Source organism: Hypanus sabinus, chromosome 14, assembly GCF_030144855.1.
Source record: "Hypanus sabinus isolate sHypSab1 chromosome 14, sHypSab1.hap1, whole genome shotgun sequence".
NCBI lineage: Eukaryota > Metazoa > Chordata > Chondrichthyes > Myliobatiformes > Dasyatidae > Hypanus > Hypanus sabinus.
This window is the reverse complement of record NC_082719.1, coordinates 52868315-52892463: the sequence shown is the minus strand read 5'-3', so window position 1 is coordinate 52892463 and position 24149 is coordinate 52868315. Positions and strand designations below refer to the sequence as shown.

General features: G+C 39.8%; 1 protein-coding gene across 4 annotated transcripts in view; it reads left to right on the top strand.

Moving 5' to 3' along the window:
- Window positions 1-24149, top strand: part of lnx1 (ligand of numb-protein X 1) — a 154590-nt gene that overhangs the window by 112544 nt on the left and 17897 nt on the right. For all 4 annotated transcript variants that reach the window (XM_059989203.1, XM_059989202.1, XM_059989200.1 and 1 more), the window contains 5 exons: window positions 570-716; window positions 5659-5861; window positions 13546-13905; window positions 16346-16474; window positions 22562-22739. In XM_059989203.1, the coding sequence (XP_059845186.1) occupies window positions 570-716; window positions 5659-5861; window positions 13546-13905; window positions 16346-16474; window positions 22562-22739 (1017 nt within the window). The remainder of the gene's footprint in view (window positions 1-569; window positions 717-5658; window positions 5862-13545; window positions 13906-16345; window positions 16475-22561; window positions 22740-24149) is intronic.

Sequence of the window (24149 nt, the reverse complement as noted above, 5' to 3'; positions counted from 1 at the left end):
GAAATGCTGTGAACCATACAATTAAATATTGTAGCATGCTTGAAGCTGCAACATGCCATCGTGATTCCTGTTATATTAACCCATTCCTCTTAACTGGATTTTTACCTTCACCATCCTCATTAACATTCCTTATTCTCTGATATAGTGAGTTACCTTCCCAATACTTCTTTTAGTACCAATGCCTTTTAAATTAGCAGATCTTGGGGAATATATTGGTAGGGACATAATTGTTCTCGGCATCCATCAGGAAGGTCCGTAATAAGTCTGTCTACATGCCCTGTTCTGTTGACAGCTCACACAATTAGGCAAGTAATCAGAATTGCCTGAACCTGACATGAACAGAGGAAAAGCTAAAGGTCAAGATTACACAGTCACTATTTCAAAATTCACTTAGCAGTCAGCAGTTTATCAAAATATAATGTCTGAAGTTTAAGATGCTTCATAAATTTGCAATTTATACAAAAAAGCATGTAAGTCAATTACTTTTATAATTCTTTGTTAGCTTTTTGCATTTATCTTTTTTAATTCACAAATTATGACTAATATTACTAAATTTCATTTTCTTGTAGACCGAAATTTTGATCGTGCGTCAGTGAGAAGCAGATCCTTTAAGAAACTGAATCGTGCTTTCAGCTATCTCCGCAAGAACAGTGGTACGAATCTAATCGACTGTGATCCGGATGAAAGTGTGCAAACATCTAATTTTCCAGATGAAGGTAACAAAGGCATAAATCATCATGCAAAACGGTTTTAACAGTATCAACAAGCAGAGAACTCTGAACGGTTTTGGTGGTGTAGTTAAAACAAAGATGCGTTCTACAAAAGACTTCTGTATGGCAACAGTCCAATCTGCCTTACCAATCTAGTCCAGTGCTTATGCCGAATAGAAACGTATTTCCAACCCTTTCTCATCTTCTGATATTGAGATATCCTTTTATCCTATTTGCTTCATATGGTTATCGGGCTTTCCCTCAAATGCAGTAATGCCGTTCTTCTTAATTCTTCCTTGTGATTATAACTTCCACACTAATCATTCCCTGTATGAAGGAGTTTCTCCTGAATTTTGTTCTGCATTTAACCATCTTCATTTTATACTTATGACCCCTAGTTCTAATCTCTCATATAAATAGAAATGTGCACCATGCATTGAATATGGGCTGAACCAAAGTTCTGCACTGATTTAACACTATTTCTCTTTTTAGTTTAACCTCTTCTTCATATTCAGACACCAGATTTCCAGGGGAGTACAGACCCTCCCCTCCCTCCAAAAATATATCTATCACTTTTGTGTGCATATACTGAAGTTAATTTGCTGACACCATTTTGCTAAAGTATTACTGCTTTCATCTATCTTCTCACATTTTTATAACTGCATGCTACCTTTCCACATCCTACCTCAAGGTTTGGACTTAGCTGCAAATTTTGTAATTCTACTGCTGACTCTCAAATCAATATTTTGATTTGTTTTGTTTCACTAGTTCAGTATAACATTGTGAGCCAAAGGGCTGTACTGTTCTATGTTTTATTACTCGATGAACAATAGTAATAGTAATACTCCTTGTACTTCCATCATTTCCACAAATCACATCACTTATATTCTCAGGGCACCATTGTCACTCTGCAAGCAGTTTAGTACTTTTGAAAGCAAAATAAAACAAGATACTTGAGATGTTCAGCAAGTCAGGCAATGCCGGCAGAGAGAGAAACAGAGTTAATGTTCCAGGTCAATATTCTTTCATTGGAAAAATTTAGAGATAAAGTAAAATGTTTGCATTCCAGGGAAAGGACAAGGAGTGGAGAAAACAAAATGTGATGGAGTGGAGTGCAGAAAGGTTGAATTACGAAAGTAGTGGTGATACAGGCTGAAGGAGGGCAGTGAATGCCAATGAATATCCAGAGGAGAAATAAAATCTGGAAGTTCTTAGAGTAGCTACTGCTGGAAGGAAGAAAGCATGTTGTCAGTTTGTGACATTAACTTCTGGAAACCACAATAAAGTAAAAACAAAATAATAAATAATCCTTTTTTTTCTTTCTTATGCAATGTGATAATTTATGCTCATTGGAAAGTGCACACAAAGCCTTGGTCTCACATAATATCTGAAAGGCTGTGCAGCAAATCCTCAGTCTTACACCAAAGTGTTGGTCTATTTTTCTGTCCTCAAATATCTGCTATAGAACTTGAACCTATTGTGTCCAAAGTGAGATTACCATCAACTATCAACAGGCCATCCTCTGTATTCTTAAATCTATCTGCTGTTGAGTGTGGTATTCCTTACTGAAAACAATAAAAGCTGAACCAAAGAGATGGAGGTTGGATGTAGAAAAAGGACAAACAATGAAGTCAAACCTAATGCTTTCATAATACAGGCTTGGCAGCAGGCTTTGTCAAGGATTTTTTTTCAAAAAGAAACTCTGTATGCAATTTAAAATTCATAGATTTTTATTATGTTTTAATTTTCCTTTTAGCAACTGTTGTGTATCATGTGGGCAGTTTTGTAATGCCTAGCGAGTGAACACAAGCTTGCTACCAGCCTTTCGTTGTACTAATCTAATGTTATAAGGTTTGACATTTCTCCAGCAAATTTCTTTCATTTATTAAATGCCTTCTCCTCTGATACATAGCAACATCCTGGTTTGGTAAAGTCTTCCATCTGATAGCTCATTATTACAATATAGCAGCGGGCAAGTTTCAGCAATGAACACATGTTCATGACTTGACCAGAGATATTATAAACAGCTATAAACATTCCAGTGCAAGCTCTGGCAGGCAAATTTCAATCATTATCCAGTTGTCTTGAACTAAGAGCGGGATAGGAGCTTTATGTGGAGCATAAAATTGGTGTGGGCCTTTTGAGGCAAGTGACCTGCTTCTGTACAGTAATGCTTAATAATTCCTTATCATAGCTACAGAGAACCCAGTCCTAATGAAGGGTCTCAGCCTGAAACATCGACTGTGTACTCTTTTCCACAGATGCTGCCTGACCTGCTGAGTTCCTCTGGCATTTTTTGTGTGTTGCTTGGATTTCCAGCATCTGCAGATTTTCTCTTATTTCTGAATTAAAATTCTATTGGCTTCACTATTTTACCATTTAGTTTTGTAATCTGGTGTTACATATACTATTTAATAATAGTATATTACATAACATAATATGTACCCATGAACTAGCAATGTAAAACAGTTAACCTCATTGACAGATAACAGCCCACAATTTCCCGGAAGCACGAACCCTGTTGTTGTTGAGGCAGATTAGTTACTTGAGCTGATCGAGGGCTTTGCTCTGTAGGTCACATACAGATGCCAGTTAAGCCATGTCCAGTGGCTAAGTTGACTGTTAAAGTTCGTAAACATTTTGAACATTCAGCAAATATTAAAACAATTAGTCCTGCTAGTAAAATATTTTCACATTTACAGTGGCATGCAAAAGTCTGGGCACCCTGGTCAAAATTTCTGATACTGAGGATAGCTAAGCGAGTAAAAGATGACCTGATTTCCAAAAGGCATAAAGTTAAAGATGATACATTTCTTTAATATTTTAAGCAAGATTATTTTTTTATTTCCATCTTTTACAGTTTCAAAATAACAAAAAAGGAAAAGGGCCCAAAGCAAAAGTTTGGGCACCTCCAATGTTCAGTACTTAGTAATACCCCTTTGGCAAGTATCACAGCTTGTAATTGCTTTTTGTAGCCAGCTAAAAGTCTTTCAATTCTTGTTTGGGGGATTTTTGCCGATTCTTCCTTGCAAAAGGCTCCTAGTTCTGTGAAATTCTTGGGCCATCTTGCAGTGCTCTTTTGAGATCTATCCATAGATTTTCCATGATGTTTAGGTCAGGGGACTGTGAGGACCATGGCAAAACCTTCAGCTTGCGCCTCTTGAAGTAGTCCATTGTGGATTTTGAGGTGTGTTTAGGATCATTATCCTGTTGTAGAAGCAATTCTCTTTTCATCTTCAGCTCTTCTTTTTACAGACAGTGTGATATTTGCTTCCAGAATTCGCTGGCATTTAGTTGAACTCATTCTTCCCCATGCCACTGACTGCAACACAAGCCCAAAGCATGATCAATCCACCCCGTGCTTAACAGTTGGAGAGATGTTCTTTCCATGAAATTCTGCACCCTTTTTTCTCCAAACATACCTTTGCTCATTGCGGCCAGGAAGTTCTATTTTAACTTCATCAGTCCACAGGACTTGTTTCCAAAATGCATCAGGCTTGTTTCAATGTTCCTTTGCAAACGTGTGATGCTGAATTTTGTGGTGATGACACAAGAAGGGTTTTCTTCTGATGACTCTTCCATGAAGGTCATATTTGTGCAGGTGTCGCTGCACAGTAGAACAGTGCACCACCACTCCAGAGTCTGCTAAATTTTCCTGAAGGTCTTTTGCAGTCAAATGGGGGTTTTGATTTGCCTTTCTAGCAATCCTGTGAGCTGTTCTCTCCAAAAGTTTTCTTGGTCTTCCAGACCTCAACTTGACCTCCACCGTTCCTGTTAACTGCCATTTCTTAATTACATAACGAACTGAGGAAACAGCTACCTGAAAAAGCTTTGTTATCTTCTTATAGCCTTCAACACACACAAAAAGTGCTGGTGGAATGCAGCAGGCCAGGCAGCATCTATATAGAGAAGCACCCTCGACGTTTCGGGCCAAGACCCTTCATCAGGACTAACTGAAAGGAAAGATAATAAGAGATCTGAAAATAGGAGGGGGAGGGGAAAATGCAAAATGATAGGAGAAGATTGGAGGGGGTGGGGTGAAGCTGGGAGCCGGCTGCTGATTGTTGGGACATGGCTTGAGGAGTCAGGGTATTTATAAAGCTTTGAAATTTGCATTATCTAGCCTTTCCTAACAAGGACTGTGAACAAGCCATAGCCCTAACAAGCTAATTAAGGTCTGAGACCTTGGTAAAAGTTATTTGAGAGCTCAAATCTCTTGGGGTGCCCAAACTTTTGCATGGTGCTCCTTTCCTTTTATTCACTGTAAAATTGTACAAAACAAAAATAATACATTATTCTTGCTTAGAATGTTGAAAAGAGTATTTCATCTTTAACTTTATGACTTTTGGAGATCAGTTCCTCTTCCATTCACAGTAACAGAAATTTTGACCAGGGGTTCCCAAACTTTTGCATGCCGCTGTATTTCTGAAAATAGTTAATCGCTCAAACTCTAAAATATTTGAATATATTAAGATTAAGCCAATTAAATAAGTGTAACATATGTGGACTTTGTCTCCCTTGCAGCTCTTTCATCCAGTGAGATGACTGCAGTGGCTGAGCCTGTGCTCTGCTCTCTGTTGGAACTAACCACAGGATTAGCAGGCAAACCTTCCCAGTGTAACTAGTGGGAAACTGGAGTACATAGGTGCACTGCCACTGGACTCCAGAGGCATCAGATTTTCAGTCAGCAAAATACCAAAGAATGCTTCTTGATAAAGTTAATTGGTTTATTGTTGTCACGTGTACCAAGATTTTTTGAGTCCGGAGCGTTCAATTATTTGAAGAACTGCTCAGGTTTTTATTCAGAACTGCTAGAATTTCTCAGGAAGTTCTGAGCCAAAGTAAAATGATCAAGTGGATTTGGAAGTCATATTTGTAATTTAAGATAATCGATGCGATAACAAACGACATTTTCAAACATTCAGTCGTGTCTGTTTTAAATTTCCAGCACCTTCTAGGTTACATCACCTCATTCCGGATGGGGAAGTTACCATCATAAAGATTGACCGTACTGATCCATCTGTAAGCCTCGGCATCAGCATCGTGGGAGGGTGTGAAACTCCGGTGGAAAATATTGTCATACAAAATATTTATCGAGAAGGTGCCATTGCTAAAGATGGAAGACTTTTACCAGGGGACATGATTCTCGAGGTAATGCACATTGTGGTGTTATTTCAAAATGTGAATTGTATCCTGCGTGTTTAGGTTACTTGTATCTTGTATGATGCATAACTGTGGTAAACTTGCCCACGCAGAGTCATGCTGAATGTCCCTAATAAGGCCATGGTTTTTCCAAATGCTCCTAAACCTTATCCCTACAAATCCAGAAGCTTCCTTAACACTGGGAGGAGATGAGTCTATCATTTCCAGGATTATCCCTACTTCTCTTGAGGCATCACCTTTGGCTAGGTGGGGCACAAAGATCGGGGTCAGGGCCCCAGCAATTTAATCTCTTGCCTCTCTCAATTAACTGGAGTATATCCCATTGGTCCTTTGGATTGAGCCACCTTAATGTTCTTTAAGAAACTCAACATTACCTTTTTTATATCTCAAAATGCCCTAGCATATCAGCACATTCCACACTGATCTCACTGTCCTCCATGCCTTTCTCCTTGATCAATACGGTTGCAAAGTATTCATTTAGGACCTTTTCCCTATTCTCCACCTTCAAGCATCTGATTAACCTTTAACCATGTGATAGGGTTTGGAGGGTGGGTGATGAAGTAAGGGGAGGAGTGTTTCCATTGCCCATTTTGGTTACCCTCTTATCCCTTTCTGGTTCCTTTCTCCTTCTTCCATGGCCCTTTGTCATCTCCAATTAAATTACTCCTTATTTCACCCTTCACCTCTTCCAATTATCAGCTCCCCTCCTCCACCCACCCACCTTCTCCCTCACTTGCTTTCACATAACACCTGCCTGTTTATTCTCCTTCCCTTTCCCTCACCTTCTCATTCTGGCTTATGCCCATTTCACCTCCAGTCCTGCTGAAGAGACTTGGCCCGTAATGCTGACTGATTATGCCCCTCCATACATGGGAGCTTAATGTCCAAGGATACACACTGTATTGAAAACTCAGGCAGAAAGGTAGAGGGGGTGGCATTGCTCTGTTGGTAAAAAATGAAATCAAATCAGTAGAACGAGGGTTGGGAAGTGTTGAATCGTGTGGATAGAGCTTAGCAAGGGTAAAAAGACCCTGATGGGAGTTGTACACAGACTTCCAAAGAGCAAGAATGTGTTTTACAAATTACAACAGGAGATAGAAAATCCATGCCAAAAGGGCAATGCTACAATAGTCATGGGGAATTTCAATATGCAGGAAGTGTGGAAAAGTCGAGATGGTGCTGGATCCCAAGAGGGGGAATTTCTAGAATGACTATGAGATGGTTTTTTTAGAGCAGCTCATGGCTGAGCTCTCTAGGGGATTGGCAACTCTGGAATGAACTGGAATTGGTTAGAGAACTTAAAGGTAAAGTAATCCTTAGGGGCAAGTGATCATAATATGATCAAATTCAGCCTGAAACTTGTGAAGGAAAAGCTCATCAGATGTATCAGTATTACAGTAGAGTAAAGGGAATTACAGGGAAGAGATGACCAGAAATGATTCGAAATGAACACTGGCAAGGGTGATGGCAGACCAACAATGGCTGGCATTTCTGGAAGCAATTTGGAAGGCACAGGATATATACATTCCAAAGGGAAAGAAGTATTGCAAAGGCAAGATAATGCAACTGAGGCTGACAAGGGAAGTCAAAGCCAACATAAAAGCCAAAGAGAGAGCATATAATAGAGCAAAAATTAATAGGGAGGTGGAGGATTGGAAGCTTTTAGAAACTGACAGATAGCAGCTAAAATAAGTCATTAGGAGAGTAAAGATGGAATACAAATGTAAGCTAGCCAATAATATTAAAGAGGATACCAAAGTTTATTCAAATACATGAAGTGTAAAAAAGAAGTGAGAGTGAATATCTGACCATTGGAAAACAATGCTGAAGAGGTGGTAATGGGGGAAAAAAGAAATGGAGGGTGAACAGAACATGCATTTTGCATCAGTCTTCACTGTGGAAGTTCCAGATGCTGGGGTCATGAAGTGTGTGAAGTTAGAATTACTAGGGAACTTGGTTCTTGGGAAACTGAAAGGTCTGAAGATAGATAAATCACCTGGACCAGATGGTGTACACCCCTGAGTTCTAAAAGAGGTGGCTGAAGAGATCATGGAGGCATTAGTTCTGACCTTTCAAGAATCACTAGATTCTCCACTGGTTCCATAAAACTGGAAAATTGCAAATGACACTCCACTCTTCAAGAAGGGAGGGAGGCAGAAGAAAGGAAATTATCGGCCAATTAGTCTGACCTCAGTGGTTGGGAAGATGTTGGAGTTGATTGTTAAGGAGAAGGTCTCAGGGTGCTTGGAGCCAATGATAAAATAGGCCATGGTCAGCATGGCCTATTTCGTCAAGCAAAAATCTTGAATGACAAACCTGCTGAAATTATTTGAAGAATTAACAAGCAGGACAGGCAAAGGGAAATGGGTTGATGTTGTGTACTTGGATTTTCAGAAGCCCTTTGACTAGGTGCCACACTTGAGGCAGCTTAACATCTTACAAGCCCGTGGTACTTTCGAAAAGATTCCACCATAGATAAAGCAGTGGCTGATTGGCAGGAGGCAAAGAGTGGGAATAAAGGGAGCCTTTTCTGGTTGGCTGCTGATGACTAATGGTGTTCCACAGGGGTCTATGTTGGGACCAGTTCTTTTTACAGTACATTTTATGTCAATGATTTGGATGATGGAATTCATGGCTTTGTTGCAAAGTTTGCAGACACTACAAAGACAAGTGGAGGGGCAGGTAGTTTTGAGGAATTAGAAGGGCAACAAAAGGACTTAGATTATGAGAATGGGCAAAGAAGTGGCAGATGGAATATAGTGTCGGGATGTGTATGGTCATGTAGTTTGATAGAAGAAATGAAAGGATAGTCTATTTTCTAAATGGAGAGAAAATACAAAATCTGAGATGCAAAGGGTTTTGGAAGTCTTTGTGCAGGATTCCCTAAAGGTTAATTTGCACGCTGAGCCTGTGGTGAGGAAGACAATTGCGATGTTAGCATTCATTTCAAGAGCACTAGAGTATAAAAGCAAGGATATAATGTTGAGACTTCATAAAGCAATACTTGGAGTATTGTGAGTAGTTTTGAGTCCCTTATCTTAGAAAGGGCATTCTGAAACTGGAGAGGATTCTCAGGAGGTTCACGAAAATGATAACAGGATTGAACAGCCTGTCGTATGAAGACTGTTCAATGGCTCAGGGCCTGTATTCACTAGAATTCAGAAGAACCAGGGGTGACCTTTCAAAGGTGGAGAGGATGTTTCCAATGGTGGGAAAGTCTAAGACCAAAGGATACAGCCACAGAAAAGAGGAGTGTCCTTTTGGAACAGAGAAGATGAGGAATTTCTTTAGCCAGAGAGTGGTGAATCTGTGGAATTCTTTGCCGCAGGTAGCTGTGGAGGCCAAGTCTTTATGAATATTTAAGGTAAAGGTTGATAGATTCTTGATTGGTCAGAGCGTGAATGGATATGGTGGGGAAGGCAAGAGATTAGGACTGAGAGGAAAAATACATCAGCCATGATGAAATGGCAGAGCAGACTCAATGGGCCAATTGAGCCATATGTTATGGTCTTATACATGGTGTCCGACTTGCTGAGTTTGTCCACTATTTTATATGCATGGCGCAGGGCCTCTTCCCTCAGTGTCACTGACCTCACTGCATTGCTTGACAGGTTAGCTCCCACCACCCCCTTCCCCCAGCAGTATCCAAATTGAACTAATCTGTCAGGGGAGTACTCCACTATTTGCAAAAATAGCATTCAGCCACCTTCTTCTCCCTGCTGTTGTGTAGGGATTAAAATCTAGGAATGTTAAAGTGTAGGCAATATGCAGTATTTCCAAATCATTGGGCTTCTGAAGGCAGTGACTAGTGGGGTACCGCAAGGCTCGGTGCTGGGACTGCAGCTGTTTACAATATACATTAATGATTTACATGAAGGGATTAAAAGTAACATTAGCAAATTTGCAGATGACACAAAGCTGGGTGAAATATGAGGAGGACGTTAGGAGAATGCAGGGTGACTTGGACAGGTTGGGTGAGTGGGCCAATGCATGGAAGATGCAGATTAATGTGGATAAATGTGAGGTTATCCACTTTGGTGGCAAGAACAGGAAGGCAGATTACTATCTGAATAGTGTCAAGTTAGGAAAAGGGGAAGTACAACAGGATCTATGTGTCCTTGTTAATCAGTCACTGAAAGTAAGCATGCAGGTACAGCAGGCAGTGAAGAAAGCTAATGGCATGTTGGCCTTCATAACAAGGTGATGCACCATCAATAACTCTTGGAGACGGAAGGCAAAAGATAGGCTTTTATTAGCTGCAAATGTGACCACGACACCTTGGAGGAGCAATGCCTCCAATTGCCTTTATACAGGGGTCTAAATTAGGAGCCTCAGGAGCAGTCAGCAGAGGGGCATGTCCAGACAGGTATATACACAGTTTACCACACAAGAGGTGTTGAGTATAGGAGCAAAGAGGTCCTTCTGCAGCTGTACAGGGCCCTGGTGAGACCCCACCTGGAGTATTGCGTGCAGTTTTGGTCTCCAAGTTTGAGGAAGCACATTCTTGCTATTGAGGGAGTGCAGCGTAGGTTCACAAGGTTAATTCCTGGAATGGCGGGACTGTCATATGTTGAAAGATTGGAGCGACTTGGCTTGTATACACTAGAATTTAGAAGAATGAGAGGGGATCTGACTGAAACATATAAGATATTTAAGGGGTTAGACACACAAGAGGCAGGAAACATGTTCCCAATGTCAGGGAGTCCAGAACCAGAGGCCACAGTTTAAGAATAAGGGGTAGGCCAGTTAGAACAGAGTTCAGGAAAAACTTTTTCACCCAGAGAGTTGTGGATCGATGGAATGCTCTGCCTCAGAAGGCAGTGGAGGCCAATTCTCTGGATGCTTTCAAGAAAGGGTTAGATACAGCTCTTGAAGATGGTGGAGTCAAGTGATATGGGGAGAAGGCAGGAACGGGGTACTGATTGTGGATGATCAGCCATGATCACGTTGAATGGCGGTGCTGGCTCGAAGGGCCGGATGGCCTACTCCTGCATCTATTGTCTATTGAAGGAAAACCTTGCACAAAGAAAAATGGATGTGCTTGTTGGACATGAAACAAACCAGATCCAGACATCACTGCAAGTGTGTCTTGGAGAGGAATCCAAGTTATCCTCATAGACTTGTTGGCTTTCTCCTAGGTGGAAGGTTGCAAGTTTTGGAGACTAGGTGCATTTTGTAATGGTGTGCCCTACAGTCAGGATGCACTGGTGAAATCAAAGAATATTTAGCACGAATATGGACTGCCAATCAAGTGGCTTCTTAGTTCTAGGTGGTATCAAGAATCTTGAGTTAAGTTACTATGCTCATGAACCTATGCTTATGTCCAACAAGCACATCCATTTTTCTTTGTTCAAGGGTTTCCTTTGGAAGCCCATTGACTTCCATTTTACCAGAGCTCCCTAATATCAATGTTGTCTTGATATTCAAGGCCTGTCATTCTCAACTCAGAATTGGAATTTTGTTCATGGACTAAGACTGAAGAGGTTTGGACCCAAGCAGTGCCAGCTAAACCTATTGCTGATTATGCATTACTTTATAGACCTGGTATCTTCCAGAACTTTTGGAAGAAATTCTAAACCCATACAGTGATTTTCCATCATTCTACTCCCACAGTATATAATTGGAAATGATAACTGCAGAGAATTACAAGTTAGCCATTTATTTTTATGACGTGAATTCCTAACTTGATGTACTACAGGCCCAGATAGTTCTAGGTCCTATGGTATTCCTGCTAGTGTGTGTTTTTTTTTGTTATTCCTCTTGCATACTTCCAGTGACATCAAGATAGAGTAATCAGCTTGTCATTCATCTTATTTGCTATTTAGGATCCTTGCTGTTTGCAGATTTAAAGCATTTACCTGAATGATAATGAATAATCTGCAAAAACAATAAATTAAACATGCTTTGGATGACTTGGAAAAGTGAAAGCACTAGCATCTGAATTTCCACTGCTGTTATGTTGAATAGCTCTTGCAACTGCGGTGCACATCAATAGAATGCTCAGAAATGCCATTTCTTAATATATTTGTTATATATTTGAAATTTGGCATTTAGTGTCAAAGGACTGAAGACAAATGTTACTGTTGTATCACAGATGACCCCTGGGTACCTCATTGCTGGCTCAGTGTAGGAAGAAACAATCTATTGATTTTCTAGCTATGTTTTGGAACATAGTTATGTGTTAGGGAGTGCTGGAATTATTTGATATCATGTATTCACAGAACACTTCTTCACATCCCCCCCCCCCGCCCCCAGTCTGTGAGTATTTCTTCATGCAATGCAACTCTAAAATATTGTTTATTATTTCTGTTTAGAAATGAATACTAGCCATCTTTTTTCCAATACGTGAATGTGAAACATTCCCACTTAATAAATAGTATTGAGAACCCAAAATGTGTGGTTTTATTTTAATATGTAGCCAGTTTAAGGAGGATCCAATCAAATAATCATGTTTATCTAAATAATATTAGCACTGAACTAAATAGTAATGTCATGCCCTATGCTTGCCATCTGTTATTTCACATTTCTCTCGTTAATTTGAAGCAAGTATATTACATGTAAAAATATTCTATCTCTGTGGACTACAAGCACTTTTGTTAAAAGAATATGTTACCGAATGAAAGCCAATTGAAAACCTAAAATTACTTGATCATTTTTAAAGTAGATCAGAATGCTTTTGCAATTGCACTTTCGAAGGGAAAGAAAAGCCTATATATTTATCCAAATTATTCTTTTCAAAACTGAAAAACAGATATTTATTTCACTAAACTGTTAAAATTGTCTACTTTATGCCTTTAAGTTCTGTAGTTGTAATAGAATTATAGTTTATATTCTTATAAAACATATCCAATATCAAAGCAACCCATGAATGATCTTAAAATCTGTAATATAGTAAGGATATTTTATCTGTATATCTAATCTTGCCTGGAACTTGAATATGCTGTAAGTGTTCCACAAACATCTTGCAATAGTTACCTCAGCCCATTTAGTTATTCTATAACAGCATGTTTGGCAACTTACTACAAACTACTGTAGAAAATCTTTTTGTTTTCTGCAGTAAGTTATTTTAACAGATTTTTATGGTGTTGAATATAGAAGCAATGATACTCATGTTGACTTGGAAGTAAGTTCCCCACAAAGATTTAGCTATCTCTTTGGCCAAGTAACTAATCAGATTAAAGAATTTCCATGACACCACAGCCAGTTGCAAAAGTACATTTTTAATCAACTTCTTAAATATTAAGCAGTGTGCTACATAAATAAGCAAACATAAATCCTTAAGGTAGAAGTTGCAATAATTTTAAGGCTTTTTGTAGTTTTAAGATCTTCAAAAAATTGAGAAAATTACAATCCACTTAAATAGTATTTTGGGACAGATAACTTGCAAGCAAAAATTATGATTTGAATGTATTTAAAATTTCATTTTGACTGATTGTAAGATTTGCAGCTTATTTTCTAGCAGGACAACTTGAATACCCGAGCTCTGTGTAAGTTCCTTTGATGTATTTGTAGAAGTTGTTAGTGATGTACTATTTCATTAACACCAACTTCATGGTTTCTGCATTAAACTACCTTTGCAGAAGCCAAAAACTTCTAGTTCTGATGTCATTACTACCACAAAATGCAGGTCAGGTTACAAATGATTTCTGCATTTCTGTTTTTTTTTGTCCAGGTAAACGGTACTGACTTAAGCAATGTGCCTCATAACTATGCACTGGCGGTCCTGAAGCAGCCTTGTCAAACCATGTTGCTGAGTGTGCTCCGAGAACAGCTATATAAATGCAGAAAAAACATTGAAAGTAACTGCTCCAGGGACGACAGCTTCCACGTTATTCTCCACAAGACTGCCGATCAACCCCTGGGAATAAAATTGGTCCGCAGATCTGATGAGTCTGGAGTTTTTATCTTCAGTTTACTTGAAGGTGGTCTTGCTGCCCAAGATGGCCAACTGCAAGTAGACGACAGAGTACTTGCAATCAACGGGCATGATCTTCGTCAGGGATCTCCAGAAATTGCAGCACATTTCATACAGGTCAATTTGCTAATCTTTTATAGGTCATTGATTGGGTTGACAGATGCTATTGGGATGCCATTGATATCATTTGGTTTATGTTACTACCAGAAAGGTTGAGATGTGAACTCAGTGGATGGTGGTTTGGTTGCCATTTGCTTCTCATTACAATTGGGATTAAACCTATGTTTTATTTACTCTAAAAGCCCAAGATCTTAAAGGCCCTACATAAAGCCAGATTCTTCCTTCTGTAAGGCATAGGAGTAGAGTTAGGCCATTTGGCTCATCGAGTCTGCTTCACCATTATATCATGGCTGATTTATTATCCCTCTCAAATCTGTCCTCCTGCTTTCTTCCTGTAACCTTTCACACCCTTACTGGTTAAGAACTGATCAACCCCTGCTTTCCACAGCCACTGTGGCAATGAATTCCACAGATTCACCACCCTCTGGCTAAAGAAATTCATCCTCATCACTGTTCTAAGGGACATCCTTCTATTCTGAGGCTGTGCCCTCTGGTCCAAGACTCCTCCACTATAGGAAACATCCTTTTCACCTCCATTTTATCTAGGCCTTTCAATATTTGTTGGGTGTCAATGAGATCACCCATCATTCTTCTAAACACGAGAGAATATAGGCACAGAGCTATCATACGTTAGCCATATAATTCACGGGATCCTTCTTATGAACCTTGTCTGGACTGTCTTTTCTTAGATAAGAAACCCTAAATTGCTCGCAATATTCCAGGTGTGGTCTGACCAATGCCTAAAGTGCCTCAGCATTACATTCTTACTTTTATATTCTAGTGCTCTCAAAATGAATGCTAACATTACATTTCCCTTCCTGACCAATAGCTAAACCTGCAAGTTAACCTTTAAGGATTCCTGCACATGGACTGCCAAGTCCCTTTTGCACTCTGATTTCTGAATTCTCTCCATGTTTAGAAAATAGACTATGCCTTTCTTCCTTCACTTCCCTGCACTATATTCCATCTGCTGCTTCTTTGCTCATTCTGCTAATCTGTCTGAGTCCTTCTGCAGTTTCCCTGCTTCATGAACTCTACCGGCCCCTGCACCTATCCTTGTATCATTCACAAACATGGCCATAAAGCTATCAATTCCATCATCCAAATCATTGACATATGACGTGGAAAGAAGTGGTCCCAACACCAACCCCTGCAGAACATGACCAGGGTAGCTACCAGAAAAGGTCCCCTTTATTCTCATTCTTTGCCCCCTGCCATTCAGCCTATCTTCTATTCTTGCTGACATCTTTCCTGTAGTACATTGACATTTTCTGAGTCAGCAGTACAGACTTGAATGTACTAAAGCACAATTTATGCTGATGGGCAATACCTTTATTAAAAAAAAATTAAGAAATTCATTTACATTATTTCAACAAAAGATAGTTTATAAAATCAAGTGGTTTCAAAGTAAGGTATTCTGGCTACCTCTAGTTCATCCCTGCCTTTCCAAATGATTGGTAATCTTGTCCCTCAGAATTTTTCCAATGACTTCCCTACTATTAAGGTTAGGCTCACAGTTCTGTCAGTACCAGGATTTTTCTTGCTGTCTTTCTTAAAAAGGAGGACCACGTTTATCACCTCCCAGTCATCTGGTACCTCACTTCTGGCCAGCAATAATGTAAAATCACAGCCAGAGCCCCAGCAAACTCTTCACTTGCCTCTCAAAGGAAACTGGGATAAATGTTATTTGTCTCTGCGGATTGCTCCACCTTAAAGCCGACTGCGTTATCAACTACACCCTCTTTATTAATGGCACCAGGATTTAACTTCTCCTTAGCTGAGTTCTCCAATTATCAAATCCATTTCCTTTATGAAAACTGATGAAAAGTATTAAGAAGTGTAATTTAGGTTATAATCTGTACGTTTTGGCTGTATGGAAAGGTAGTCCTGTTCCCTCCCCCCCTCCCCCCACACAGCCCCCCTTGTTCCTCATGGACTTTGCTTCACTTCCCTGGTTATTCTTTTATTGTAGCATAAAATGCCTTTGGTATGTCATGACTCTTTGCCTTCCCTATTTCCTTTATATTTCCTGTATGGTTCCAGTTCTGGTACTACTAGTTGTTTTCTGCACAACTATTGCTGTCCCACTTCAGCTAATCTCTTGCCATTGACTGTAGAACCCCCTGTATTCATTTTCCAGTCTCCTTTTGAAATTACCATTTTCTGATCTGCTAAATGATTCAGTCTTTGCCACAACAATTCTACTATTAGGGCAAAATTCAAAATACATTGACAGTACTAAGTGCAACCGCAGTAAGAATGATTATGGAATCACATCATCACAATAAAATACGTACATACAATGTTGGAAGACTGATATAAACTGGAAATTGAAAATGCAATCTTCTTGGTGGTCTCTTTTCAGAATTCTGGTGCTGAATATGTTTTTTAGTGCAGATGTTCCCCCATTTATTTGTCTTGTGTTGTCCATCATTAGATAAGTGAAGATCGGGTGCATTTCATTGTATCAAGAAGGACGAGGGACCGAACCCCTGATATCTTACAAGAAAGCAACTGGAACAGCAACACCCCACCTAGTCCTACTCAAAGAAATCTGCATAACAAGGTATGCATAGGGATATTTTAAGACAAAGTCATTTTGGTGGATTAAATTGATGTCTTTTTATGTGCTAAAGTTTCAACTTGACATTTATTTTGCATCAATTAGTAATAAGTATTAGGAATGCTTTCAATTCTCATATAATTGAAGACAAGGTCCTTGCTCTCAAACAATAACTATTTTTTTTGATTGGGGCACAAAGCTTTATTTGAGTGTAGAGAGAAATTTCCATATTTTGATATGTCTTGGGAGGAGATCATTCTGTTTATGGAGTGAATATAGGCTAACTATGCAAACCCATTTTCCTGTGATTTCCCTGTATCCTATTCTCAACATTCCCATCAATGTACTACTACTCACTAAAGGACAATTCACAGTGACCAATTAATCTACTAATGAACCATCGGGAGGCAGAAGGAAGCCCATACTGTCACAGGGCGAACATACAAACTCTGTACAGATAGCCCAAGAGGTTATGATTGAACCGAGGCTGCAGTTTTTGGCAGCAGTTCTATTCACCCACAAGGAAAAGGGCACCTATAAGAGAGCCCACATTTATATAAATAAATAGAAAATCAGGGTACAGATAAGTAATCTCTGCCTTAGTTTTTCAGGACACCATTCAAAAGAATATAGTACTTTGCTAAGCAAAAATACAACAACATGTAATTTTACACAAAGAATTTTTAAGAGGAATGCCGCTTACATAATTGTTATGCTACGAACCCTAAGCATCTACAGCACGTACTTAGTAAAGGAAAATTCAGGACTTGCAACACAAAAATGCTGGCCGTAGTGCAAATCATCTGTAATGAAGTGGTTGTTAGACTAAATATTTCTAAATATTTGTCTCATAGTGAACAAAAAGGTTAGTTAAAGCTGATGTCTGTCATAGAAAATTACTTAGAGGTTAGAGTTGCCGGAAGATCGGCTTAGACACTGATGTAAAAATGTCAGTGGAGAGTCACTGAGTGTACTCAGATGTATCTGAAGATAAACAAAGTCTGCTTTGGCTCTGGATTTTATCAGCAATTATTCAGCTTTCAATTAAATGTTTATCTTTTTTTGTTGTTTTTCACATTTCCACTCATTTAGATTCTTGAGGTAAAATAATTTCTTAATTGATTCTCTATTGAAGTGCTAAATATTGGAAAGATTTTCTAAAAAATTTTCTAATATTTTAAAGAGATTATCAAACCGTATTATGACCCTACTGTGGAGATTAGCCTAACTGAGCACCAAATGTAGCTCAACCATCTTAAATCTGCCTAACCCAACACCATCCTACCAATGTAGTTGCTAAATCAGAAATGGTGGCTTAATGTTTCTTTGTGGTCATAAATACGTTCCCTGGGCTGCCATTTCAGTGTGGGTGCTAAAGAGGTCCCGCACCTTTGGTATTCCAACAACCTTGCGATGTTCCAGTGTTCCCAAACTCCCAAGATTAAAAGGTAGAAACACAAGAGGCTGCAGATTGTGTATTCTGCAGCAAAAATTGAACTGCTGGAGGAATTCATGGGTCAGGCAGCATCTCTGAAAGGAAGTAAGCAGTTAATGTTTTGGCTTGATACCCTTCGATTGGATTGAATATTAAAAGATAATATGTTGAAATAAAATGCTGTTTTCTCCGTTTTTCATTCCTGTGATCTTGCTGATATACTTAATACAGAATTCTGTATATTTTTCATGTAACCCCCCCAAAAAATTTGGTTGAGTCTAGTCAACTTATTTTGCTGTACAATTGTTAGAAGACAAGAGGATTTTCCAGTAAGATTGAAAAACCAGTGTATTACGCAGGCCCTTCAATTACCTTCAGAAAGTGTTTAAATTTGGAGGTATTAAATCAATAGATAGCCTGCTCGAAGTCAGTATATTATTGCAGATTTTTTCCTGAACGAAATGTACTTTTCTGTCTGATATAAAGAATTTAAATAAATGATTACCTAATTTCTGATGGGAATGAGTTGACGTCACTGAAGTATTTTGCCACAATACAACACATATTGATGGGTTTAACTGTAAAATGAATAAAACTTTTAATTACTGCAAATATAAAAAGATTATTTTAGGCTGTTCTGCTGAAGTTGCAATTTTGACCATTTATCACAATACAGCAGTTGGAAATCCACTATGTAGTTTTTTGATCAAAGCTTAAAATAGAAATAAATATAAATTATAAATCTTTGGCCTGGAAGTTGAGAACGACAGGATTAGGAAGATTCAACAGACAAAAAAACTCCAACTTCATTACTTGCTATCCTTTGTTCCTGTAGAGAGCTGACTTTGATCAAGATGATTACAACTCATTCCTCAGGAGTTGCCAGAATTGTGTGTGCGGCAGCCTGAAAATTTTTAAAAAGTGAAAATAATGGAAAACTCCGCAGATCAGGCAGTTCCTCATTGAGTTACACAGCATGGGAACAGGGCCTTTGGCCCAACTTTTCCATGTCAAACAAAAGGCCTCCTTGAGCTGTTCCCAGTTGTTTGCATTTAGCCTATATCTCTTCAATCCTTTCTTATTGTGGTGAACTATGTGCCTGTCGGGACACGCCCCTGCTGACTGCTCCTGTGGCTCCTCCCACAGGCCCCTGTATAAAGGAGATCTGCACATTGTTACACCTCGTCTGCATTGAGATTTTTGCTGCAGTAGAAAACAGGAAGTACTTCCATTGACCCAGGAACCATCTCTCAGAGAAAGCAGTTGAAGGGGTTGATTTACAATTAATTTCAGTGCACAAGCAGTGCCTCTGGCAATGGGTCAAGAAGAGAATATTTGAAGCTCAAGATTTCAAATTTCATGGTCTCCTTGCAGCAGGGATATCTGCCCTCCTGTACATTTCTAAGACTTGAATTACTGTAGTGGCACCTTAAACCGAGGAGATTTTCAGTAGATTAATTTATTGTGTACATCAAAACTTACAATGAATTGCATCATTTGTTAACAACCAACACAACCTAAGGATGTGCTTGAGGGTAGACTGCAAGTGTCACTACACATTCTATCACCAACATAGCATAGCCACCATGTTGCAGAACACACAAGCAGCAACAACAATAGCAAAACAAGCTGCTTATCTCCCTCCCAACCACCTACCCATGCCCATATCCAGATAGTCCTCTAATCCTGGGATGGGGAATGTCTGGGTTGCCAACCTCCACTGGACTCATGGACTTGCAGAAATGGAGCCCTTGACTTCCCCAGCAGACTCGCTGACTCAAGGCTTCGGCCTCTGGGCGCATGACTTCTGGACTTCCGATCGGCATTTGGATTTCGATCCTTGGTATCGACCCCAGAATTCACCAATGATGAAAGAGGATCCTAGATGAAGTACTCAAACTCCGGACTCACTGATGACAGGACCCCAAACACTAGGCCTTGAGCCAACTCGGGTACCTAGGGGGCACTAGGTCTTCCTGCCCACAAAGCTCTGTCCCATATAGGCCAAACACAAGCAACTGGGAACAGCTCAGGAAGGCCTCTTGTTTGACATGGAAAGGTTGGGCCAAAGGGCCTGTTTCCATGCTGTATGACTTGTTAACCTTGGAGGGGCCACTAACTCTCATCCTCACTGGACTGCTGGCCTGCCATCCAACCATAGATGCCCTTTGTCACGTCCACATTGCTGGCCTTTGAATACTGAGCATGGTGTAGATGCCTAGACTCTAGCTTGATCTCATATGGCCCACATCACTGTACCTAAACCCTAACCTGACACCTAATTCCCCTCCCTGTCCCCAAAATCATCCCTAGAAGCCAAAACAAAAACAAATTCTGTGTGTGTGTATATGTATATACTGTATTGAGTGTGTAAACATAGCTATATAGTACATTTGTGTGTGCACATATAGACATACACATGCTATATAGCTATAGAATAGATATATACAGGAGTGGAAACTGGTCTGGTCTTTTGCTGCTGTAGCCCATCCACTTCAAGGTTGAACATGTTCATTCAGAGATGCTCTTCTGCACACCAGTGTTGTAATGCATGGCTGTTTGAGTTACTGTCACCTTCCTGTCAACTTGAACCAGACATCAGAATCAGTAGCAGCTTTAATATCACTGGCATTTCTTGTTTTACAAAAGGAGTATAGTGCAATACACCATTAAAAAAACCATAAATTTCAATAAGAAATATATATACTGTGTACAGTAAATTAAGTAAGTAGTGTGAAAAGAGACCAAGAGAGGTAACGCACATGGGTTCATTGTCCATTCAGAAAGTGGTGGTGGAGGGGAAGAAACTGCTCCTAAAGCATTGAGTGTGTGTCTTCAAGCTCCCGTATATCCTCCTTGATGGTAGAAATGAGAAGAGGGCAAGTCCTGGGTGACAGGTCCCTTAATGATATATGCTGGCTCTTTGAGGTATCACCTTTTGAACATGTCCTCGTTGCTGGGGAGGCTGACGTTGCAGCTTACAGCATTTTTTGTTTCTGATCCTGTGCAGTGGCCGCTCCATACCAGATGGTGATGCAACTGGTTAGAATGCTCTCCAAGTTTCATCTGCAGAAATTTGAGAGAACCTCCTCAAACTCCTAATGGAATATGGCTGCTGCTATGGCTTCTTTCTAATTGTATCATTGTATTGGGCCTAGATTTGAGTTTTAGAAATTTTGCCACTCTCAAAACGTGAAACTGCTCACCCTTTCCACTGCTGATCCCTCAATGAGGACTGGTGTGTGATCCCTGAACTTCCCCTTCCTGAAGTCCACAATCAATTCCTTGGCCTTACTGATGTTGAGTGTAAGCTGATCTATCTCACTCCTGTACACCTCTTCACCATCATCTGAAATTCTGCCAATAGTTTTGTTGTCAACAAATTTATAGATGGCATTTGAGCTGTGCCTAGCCACACAGTCATGGGTGTAGAGACAGGAGAGCAGTGGGCTAAGCATGCATCCATGAAGTGTGCCTGTATTATTTATCAGTGAGGAGGAGAAGTTATTTCTGATCTGCACTGACTGTGGTCTCTGGCCAAGGAAGTCAAGGATCTAGTTGCGTTGGGGGTGTGGGGGAGGTAGAGGCCGAGATTTTGGAGCTTGTTGATTAGTACTGAGGGTACGATAGTGTTGAACGCTGAGCTGTAATCAATAAATAGCAACCTAACATAGATATAGCTATTATCCAGGTGATCCAAGGCTGAGTAGAGAACCAGTCAGACTGTATCTGCTGTAGACCTATTTAGACGACTGGTAAATTGCAGTGGTCCAGGTTCTTAGGCACGAGTTGACTCTGGCCCTGACCAACCTCTCAAAGCACTTTGTCACAGTAGATGTGAGCGCAGCTGGGCGATAGTTGTTGAAACAGCTCAACCTGCTCTTCTTGGGCACCAGTATGATTATTGACCTTTAGAAGCACGTGGGAAACTCTGACTGCAGCAGTAAGAGGTTGAAGACCTCTTTCATTAACAAAGCATTTTGACCCATAGAAGCCATTAACGAGATTTTTTTTTTTGTTTTTTGCTCCATTCTCTGTAAACTCAAGAGACTGTTATATGTGAAAATCCCAGGAGATCAGTAGTTCTGGGACACTCAAACCACCCTTTCGGGCATAAACAATCACTCCAGGGTCAAAGTCACTGAGATCACATTTTTTCCCAATTCTGATCTGATGCACCATCAATAACTCACACTGAGACGTAAGGCGAGATATCGGCTTTTATTGACTGGAAGAAGGAACCAGGAGTGAGTGTCTATCATACAATGTCCTGGAGACTGAGGCCGAGCGTCAGGCCTCAGATCTCCTTTATACAGGGGCCTGTGGGAGGAGCCACAGGAGCAGTCAGCAGGGGGCGTGTCCAGACAGGCACATAGTTCACCACATGATCTTTATCCTGAACAGCAACTGAACCTCTTAACCATGTCTGCATGCTTTTATGTATTGAGTTGCTGCCACATGATTGGCTGATTATGTATTTGCATTAATGTGCAGATTTACAGGTGTACATAATAAAGTGGCCACTGAGTGTAGATATATAGGTACTGTATGTGTGTGTACAATTAAAACCTACATTTGTTAAGAGGCATATTTTGCTATTATACCAACGTCTTATTTTGTTATTGCGTTTCACAAATTATTTGTGTCTTTTCTAGAACTTCCTTCATGCCTTCACATGCCATGAAAAGATCATCAATGTTAGCAAAGAAGTGCACGAGTCCTTGGGAATGACTATATCAGGAGGCCTACTAAGCAAAGGCTGGGATCTCCCAATCTACGTTGCAAATGTGCATCCCAATGGCTGCTTGGGGAATGATGGAAGGATAAAAAATGGTAACTGAGAGCTTTTTGCATGTTTCCAGCTTTCCCTTGGGCCCATCTAAACTGTGCCAGCCTGCCTAGTCCCACTTATGTGCAGCCGGAATACAGCCATTTACACCTCTCTCATCCATGTACCTATCCAAATTTCTTTATATGTTACAATTGAACCACATCTGTCACTTCCACTGGCAGCTCGTTCCACATGTACACCACTCTTTGAGTGAAAAAGTTTCCCCTCAGATTCCCCTTAAATATTTCAGCTTTCACCCTAAATCTATGACCTCTAGTTCTGGCCTCACCCAATCAGAGGAGAAAAGCCTATCTATATCCTACATAATTTTATATACCTCTATAAGATATCCTCTCATTCTGCTGTGCTCCAGTTAATAAACGTATTCACCCTTTCCCTATAACCCGGGTTCTCAAGTCCTGGTAATATACTTGTAAATTTTCTTTGCACTCTTTCAAGATTATTTATATCTTTCCTGCTAGAAGCTAACAAATTTCACTCCAGTAACATCTTATACAACTTCACTATTCTTTTGCCTCAGTTCTCTCGAGTAAATGTGGATGCAAAATTAACATTTAAGATCACCCTCATCTTTCAATTCCATGCATAGATAATCACACTTCAAGAGGACCAGTTTTGTCTTTGCTCTATTGTGATTCTCTTTCACCCTGTCTGCCAGAGCCAATCCCATAACTATAACTAAATATATGCTTCTAGATAATGTTTAAATAAAATAATGTTTTTCTTTTACATTTATAGCAGATTCATCTCTTTAATTATGGTCTTGAATAATTAATATATTGTAAGAACGATAGGTTAAAAAACCCTGCAGAACCTTCCATCAATGGAAATTGTGTTACTGATGTCCATCACTTTGACATTAGCATTACCTTGTCTTAAACCCTACCTTGGGAGTGGGAGATTCGGGTTTTGATGAATAACTTTTATAAATCCATCCCTTAAGGAAGCTTTAATCAGAATTTCAAAATTATTCAGAATTCACAAGTTGTTACAAAGGCTGTGCCTCACTTCAGATCCCTTGCCAAGTCTCTGTCTTAAAAATCCAGCCTGTTTATTATGAATTTTAACAAGCTGCCCTGTAAATAACGTACAATGGATTCCAGTTAATTGCAGCAAATTGGGACCGGTGCATTTTGGCCCACTTGAACGGCTTAGGCCCATTTTAGCCCAATTAGCCAAAGTTTTATGGAAATAGTTGAAAATGTATAAACTACCATTTAACTGAGTAAAAAAATTAAATGAAATACAGAACAACTTAGAACACTGTAATACTACTGATGGTTGTCTGTCACATCCAATGATGACAGAAACCGCTGTGGAAAAGTTTTGAAAGTAGAAAACACATTGCACTGGTGCAGTTTCACTCTCTCAAGCTCGGATGTCTGGGTCCA